The sequence below is a fragment of the Montipora foliosa genome, chromosome 8 (assembly GCF_036669935.1).
Source record: "Montipora foliosa isolate CH-2021 chromosome 8, ASM3666993v2, whole genome shotgun sequence".
Classification (NCBI taxonomy): domain Eukaryota; kingdom Metazoa; phylum Cnidaria; class Anthozoa; order Scleractinia; family Acroporidae; genus Montipora; species Montipora foliosa.
The window spans coordinates 18116169-18123668 of NC_090876.1; the positions used below are offsets into that span (position 1 = coordinate 18116169).

Here is a 7500-nt window from a genome sequence, read left to right on the forward strand (position 1 = left end):
AAGTTGAAGAAATATTTATTTGGGAGAAGAAAGCGTCACGCTTTTCGCTACTCGAAGACTATTACTAATAGTCCTCTAGTAGCGTGGCCAATCAAAATGGAGGATTTGCATTAGTCCACTAGTTGGGATCACTCGCCAACAAACAACATTCAACACTATAAAAAGGTCGGTTTTCAACTTTCACGTCAAAGCTAAACATTTTAAAATCAAATCTTAGGCCTAAATCATTAGTCTAGTTTAGGCCTAATTACTCTTCAGCAGCGCTGTTCAGAGGTAGACTTTAATGTTTTTTTTGAGAGGCGGCGTCTTGATCTTCAGTGGTAAAGCGGAAAGAGGCGGTTCCTATAGAGTAGAAACTCTGGGTTAAAATCCAATCCACGGATATGATTTTTATTTCCTTATTTTCTCTGCTACCGCAAGTCCTGGGATACAGTGTCCAAAATTCACGATAAAAGTGAATCAAAGCAAATTAACAATTCAGTATAATCGTGAATTCATGGTCGAGAACGTGTTGCACAACCATAGGTATTAGGATCACTCGCCAACAAACAACATTCAACACTATAAAAAGGTCGGTTTTCAACTTTCACGTCAAAGCTAAACATTTTAAAATCAAATCTTAGGCCTAAATCATTAGTCTAGTTTAGGCCTAATTACTCTTCAGCAGCGCTGTTCAGAGGTAGACTTTAATGTTTTTTTTGAGAGGCGGCGTCTTGATCTTCAGTGGTAAAGCGGAAAGAGGCGGTTCCTATAGAGTAGAAACTCTGGGTTAAAATCCAATCCACGGATATGATTTTTATTTCCTTATTTTCTCTGCTACCGCAAGTCCTGGGACACAGTGTCCAAAATTCACGATAAAAGTGAATCAAAGCAAATTAACAATTAGGTATAATCGTGAATTCATGGTCGAGAACGTGTTGCACAACCATAGGTATTAGGATCACTCGCCAACAAACAACATTCAACACTATAAAAAGGTCGGTTTTCAACTTTCACGTCAAAGCTAAACATTTTAAAATCAAATCTTAGGCCTAAATCATTAGTCTAGTTTAGGCCTAATTACTCTTCAGCAGCGCTGTTCAGAGGTAGACTTTAATGTTTTTTTTGAGAGGCGGCGTCTTGATCTTCAGTGGTAAAGCGGAAAGAGGCGGTTCCTATAGAGTAGAAACTCTGGGTTAAAATCCAATCCACGGATATGATTTTTATTTCCTTATTTTCTCTGCTACCACAAGTCCTGGGACACAGTGTCCAAAATTCACGATAAAAGTGAATCAAAGCAAATTAACAATTCAGTATAATCGTGAATTCATGGTCGAGAGCGTGTTGCACAACCATAGGTACAACTGAGAAACACGCGCGAGCGCATTTACTTGATGTTGATTAGTGCCTTTTGTTCTAAAAACATCCTTAAATGAACCGCAAGCTACTGAGTTTGTGTATGCCTCTTGTGCTTATGCTTGCGTCGCGAGTGAAAACCCGTTTACACTGGTCCGAACAAATTTTTTGCACGGACAAAAACATGCACGGTTCCACCTTGCGTTCACACGGGACCGGTGGAACTGGACGGATTTTTAAACGGCTAAGTGTGCAAGTTTGGGACCTAAAAAGAAAAGCAGGTCAACTTTTTGACCAGCATGGTTCTGATATGGGTACGGACCCTTGAAAACAACCGAAGCGTGCAAGGTTTTGCACAGTTAGGATGATTAAGCCCTGGAATCTACACCAATAAAAGCAAGGTGACACACAGCCCTTTAAGTGGCAGCTTTAAGTGGCAGCTTCACATGCCATACATGTGGTAAACAGGATTGGGAACAGCAAAACTCTTCTCCCACGGCAAGCGTGTGGGAAGGTGGATCGCATTAAGAGATCGGTATGTCACGTAATTAATCTGGAATCTACGTATGTTTTTTTTTTTGCTGCTAAGCAAAAAATGTTCTAAGGTCGCAATTTGTTAAGTTACATTTCGCTCTTTTTAAAATCAAATTTGACACAAAAGAAATGAACAAAAGCACAATACAGATATGAGGAGACGAGCGATAGCTGCCGGGCATCGCTATTTTAGCCGGATTTAATCCGGCTAATAGCTGAGCTATAGCAGTGCACGTTTCCGCAAATGGCCATTGCCTCCAATCTTCATCGATCGAGGCAACCTACACATTCGAATTTCTTGGTGAACATGTACAGCTTACAAAAGAACCGGCCGTGGAAAAAGTCACGGACCAGGGGCTCGTTTCTCGAAACACCCGAATGAACTTTTCGGGCCCGAAAAGACATTTGTGAAACTGTCATCTGGTTGTTTTGGAAAGCTGATCTTTTAAGATGTATTCAGGATAACAAGAAGCAGAATAACTGTGAAGTTTGACGACTTAAACCCTCTCCTTTCGTGAGATACAGAGGGAATTTTGACACCCGAAAAAGGCCCGAAAAGTTTCGGGAATTTCGAGAAACGGACTTAAGAAAGACATGTTTGATTTCCCGCGTACTGCACTTAGCTACAACGTGATTGGCTAAAAGCATTAGCTTAACGAATCACAACAGAGATGTAAACAAATGCCGCGACTGGTCTCAAGATTTGCGCGGATCCATGTAAAAACCATGCGATCTGTAACAGAATTTGCACTTTTCCATTTAAACAGGCGGTTTAGGCAGGTACAAAATTCGTCCGTGCAAAAATGTGTCCGGACCCTTGTAAACGTAGCCTTATTTATACTTGTCACACGCAAAAAAAAAGCAAAGAAACAACTGAGCAAAATAAAGACGTTCTCGATTCTGTTTCGTAGCTTCAGGGTATGTTCTTAAAATTCTGGTTAATCTCAGCCGGAACGTTCTTACAAAAAGGTTCCAAAAAAAAAATAGTTTATTGCCATTTTTGGGGCAGCTTTTGTTTTAAGATGGGTTGCATCAGGGTAGGCCACTTTTGCTTTTCCAGCCTTTCGTACGAGAGGTTTTTCTCCGGTTCTCCCCTCTCCTCAAAAACCATGCAATATTTGATTTAATTTGAGTTAATTTCGTTGTGACCGTTCCCAATTAGTGTTCTTGTGCTAAATCCATTGACACTTAAATAAAGTTGTTGTTGTTGTCGTAGCGGCGGTCTTCTCGTCCCTCTCGGCATTCGTTTACCTTATACCGGCGCGAAATCGCCGTCAGACTCATGTCATTTCGGAATGAGTTCATTCGGTACATAGTCGAAATAATAATAATAATAATAATAATAATAATAATAATAATAATGATAATGATAATGATAATGATAATGATAATGATAATGATAATAATAATAATAATAATATCGGTATCGACTGAGTAGAGATGGATAACCGAGAACCGGGATGAACTCGAACAGTCGTAACCAATTCAGTCCAAACTTATATCAGTTCAGTCAAGTTGACGATTACGCTCTCCCCCTTCGTCAGATTTTAGGCCTAAACAGTTAGGATGGTGTTAAGAAGGAAAATTGTTGGTATGCCTGTACACGCGCACATGCGCAGTCGCTTTTTTATCTAGAGCACGAGGTCTTATTGTACTTCTGTTTTCGAGTGTGACAAAATTAAATCGTTCAAGTTTCATCGACTTTATTGTGGACTCTTTGTTCTGAACCAATAATCCTGGAGAACGGATGGGAAATACTTTGTATTGAGTCCCAAATCAAATGGGAAAGGGAAACATGGTACATGTTCGTTGCCGTGACTTTAACATCTTCAGTTCCCACGGCCTACTCCCGTCTGACCTTTTAGCTCAGTCGGTAGAGCAGTGGTGATCTAACCCGAGGGTTTTTTAGTAAGCTCATTTCAGTGTTTGAACTGGTTTTTAGGTGACGGAGTTCAGATGATGACAGTCCAAAGCATGCTGGGAGTGTTCATTCTTCTGGGTATCAGTATTGTTGTAGGATTTTTTATCATGATCGTGGAGAGGATCTACGCCTCAGCGAAGGAAAAACACGAAAAGGTCAGGAAAATCAGAGTTGAAGATATCTACTTATGTAGAAGAGGATCTATTTATGTCTGTAATTCAGACTTTAATTTTGGCCTACCGCGAAAGTAGAATCCCTTGGATTGTTTAGAAGCTTCAGTTTCAGGTCTCGGATCAACTCTCGCCCCTTTCTCGTGCTCCCCAAACACGAAGTAGATCCATTGCCAAAACATGGTTGTTAGGGAAACAGAAACAACCCCCCCCCCCCCTCCCCCCCAACTAGATGCACGCTCGCATTGTCGTTAGAACCTCAGTTTTGGTGATTTCACTTTTTTGTTGGACGGAACACCGCAAAAAAATGCTTGAAAATCCATGCAGCCATTTATTTTTTCCTGTTTTAACCGATGATAGTGCACGGGGAACCATTGGTTTTGGTCACCGTACAACCGCCCGTGGGAGGCGCGGTGGCCTCATGGTTAGAATGCTCGACTTCGGATCGAGGTGGTCCGGGTTCGGGTCCTGGCTGAGGACATATCGCGGACGTAAGTTGAGCGTTCATCGAAGTCAGCTGGGTTTTTTTTTAAAGTTTACCGCTGATCAGGTACTGGGTTTCGGTTTCGATTGGATCGCAGGCTCAAGCCAGGTTAACTTATTGTAAGAATAAATAACCCGGGAGCTCCGCTAATCTAAATGTTGTTGTTGTTTTGTGGCGTTTTCGATGACGCCGACTGTGTCGTAGATCTTACGGTCCCCAATATCTGTAGAAAGACCAGCTTTCTAAAATAGGCAGATCGTAGTTTAGCAGTTGGCTTTTCGGGACCGGAAAGGTAACCTACTTGAACAAGTAAACAAAACGAACAAACAAACTTGACTTGGGACCTGACGTGCTACGTGACCTTTAACCTGTGGCCTGTGGGGCATGTCTTGGACCCGCCGTATCTATTATGCAGGGCGAACCGTATTAAATTTAACTTTCTTTCTTTTCCAACAGCGACGTCGAGCGGCTTTCGACCGCTTTTCCGTAGACCCCAGTGAAAATCTTCAAAGTACAGATTTGGAGCTACAATATGGAACTGACAGCGACAAATCACTGAAGGACACTCAATTTTAGTTTGCTTTGCTCATCAAGGCAGTGCAAACCTGCCACTGAAGTAACTCGAATGAATATAAGCTCATATTAAGGAGCGTTAAATTACTGGAAATTTTACAAATTAACATTGAGATCGGCGCCGTCATTTGGGATTTTACGACGTTACACCGTCATTCTTTCGTTGGGGAAGATAGATTCTATCATGACAACCAAATGGCGACGTAAAATAAATAGTGATGACCCTACGAACACATTTAAAACGCATGCTGAAAGTTGAGATAAGCTCAAATTTGCTATAATTTAACGTCACGGCGTGGCAACAGTAGATATAAACTCCCCCGTATTCTTTCTAGGGAAGTCGTGTTACCTCCTCCCCACCAACCCTCGCAGAACAACTTTAGTGGGAAATTCAGAGTAAGAACATGGCGGGTATAGACCACTTTCATAAATGGCGACCAACTTTACATTCCTTTATATTTATGTTAATTAGACCTACTGCCCTCGTTTTAAAACAAATATTCTTTTGAAATTTGCTCGTCGTAGCGAGGTTAGTAGGGCTTATTAGCATTAAAACAAAAGAATAATTTATTTGGCCGCCATTATGAAAGAGGTCTATAACGGACTTGGGAAAATATTTGCTTGGCAACGGGGACAAAGACAACCAAACATCAGAGTCCTACGTAGGATTCGAACCTACGACTTCCGTAACCGGCCGGAGGCTCTACTGCAGGAGTTCTAGTAGCTCAATGGGCAATCACGTCCCCAGAGGCCGCTTATTCTTCCGGTCAGCATCAAGAACGCGGACTCTGGCCACTTCCAATTTATGCATCGTCGTAGCAATCTCGTACCCAGAGTCCTCGGTCTTTTTGGTCAGCGGATGAGCGCCCGAAGAGACTCTGGGATAATTGGGCTATTTTTGTGATTGGTTGCTTGCATGACGACGGCAGTCCGACAGGAAGTCGGTAAGTAATTCGCACTGAAACATTTAGTAACGGTAAGTAACAGCAATGAAACTAGTTTTAGATTTTGAATCTCGCTCCAAATTCTGGGGCTTCCGAATTACTTCCCGACTTTCTGCCGACTTCCTGTCGGACTGCCATTGTTACGCAAGCGGCCAATCAAAAATATAGTTCAAGTCCATTATCCCAGAGTCTTTCCGGGCGCTCACCCGCTGACCAAAAAGCCCGAGGACTCTGGGTACGAGATTGCCGTCGTAGTGAAGGTCCATTTTTGTAACCGTTGACAACCACTGTTGTTTCAAATTTTTGAGCGTGCGTAGACGAGCCGGAAGTCCGTGATTTGCGGACGTCCTGCCTTGGAAGTGGTCAGAGTTCGTATTCTTGGTGCTAACCAAAAGAAAAGAGGACTCTGGGGACGAGATTGCTGAATGGGGAGAGCTATGTGGCCGATGTTACGGAGTTTCGTAGGTTCCAATCCTGCTCTGAATTTTCAGTTACCCTTTCGCCCGTTGCCAAGCAACTAGTTTCCTTATCCTTCCCTCGGGCGCATTATATAACGAACTTCTTTAAAAGCACTTAATTGATTGATAATCTTTGGACAATGACTGGATCGTGGTTGGACAGGACGCCTCGCAGGTCAAACCTGTGGGAAAGGAATGTTGCTTTCCGGTAAGGGGGTGTTTGTGGGGAGGAGGTGAAATACTACTTGCCTAAAAGCGACTGCATTCGAGGCTATAGTAGAGGTTACCTGCAATCAGGGTGAGCGTGTAAACAAGGTTAGAAGGAAAACAAACAAGCAAGCGAGCAATGAAGGTAGACCAAGCTTTTCTCATTTACTGATTATACCGTGTATCAACTGAGCCCATTCGTTGATCCAGCTAAAACAAGCCCGTATAAAGCAAACATTGTTTTGAGTATCATTTGTTTCAGTGTAGACTAAGTTGTCCAAATTTACCAAGCAGGAAAGCTCATTGGATATGGAAATAAAGGGCTGTTGCCGAATAACGGGAGTTCAATGAGCGCGACTTTCTTTGTCCCTTTTTGTTTGTTGTTTTTTTTGTGTGTGTGTGTTTCCGTTGTACTTCCGTTTGTTGGTTTGCTTGCTTTAAAGCGCCTTTTTCTTGGGAATGGACTTGGCAACCTCTAGTTCAACGAAGCCATTCATTCATTCATTGTTATAGCCCATCGAATCTTTCCAGATCCATCGGGACGGGAATCACTCAATATCGCCGGTTCACGGCATCTGTAAATAGTCGGTCCTTCTCAATGTTTTGAGTCTTCGAAACCTGGTCAATTAGTGGAACTTTCTGGTAGGAACCACGCTCATCTAGCGTGAATAGTAAAGGAGGACATTATCAATTTTTTGTTTTACATCCAATGCAAATATGTCATTCGCTGGCTATGCTCGTTCTCTTGGTAGGAGAGCTGTTTGCGGAACAGGCAAGAGCCAACTTAGTTCCCAGGGTCTCTCTTCTTCTCTCCGCTCCGTGGAGCGGAGGACTCACGATAGAGTTCCGAAACTCTTGTTGGGTAACATGTTAG

At 42.5% G+C, this 7500-nt stretch overlaps 1 protein-coding gene across 3 annotated transcripts in view; it reads left to right on the forward strand.

Annotated features, from left to right (window-relative positions):
* The window catches only part of LOC138012996 (glutamate receptor ionotropic, kainate 2-like), a 45189-nt gene extending 38221 nt beyond the window's left edge, over positions 1-6968 (forward strand). For all 3 annotated transcript variants that reach the window (XM_068859955.1, XM_068859953.1, XM_068859954.1), the window contains 2 exons: positions 3812-3945; positions 4901-6968. In XM_068859955.1, coding sequence (XP_068716056.1) covers positions 3812-3945; positions 4901-5020 — 254 coding nt within the window. In that variant the 3' untranslated portion in view covers positions 5021-6968. The remainder of the gene's footprint in view (positions 1-3811; positions 3946-4900) is intronic.
* The last annotated feature ends 532 nt before the right edge of the window (positions 6969-7500 follow it).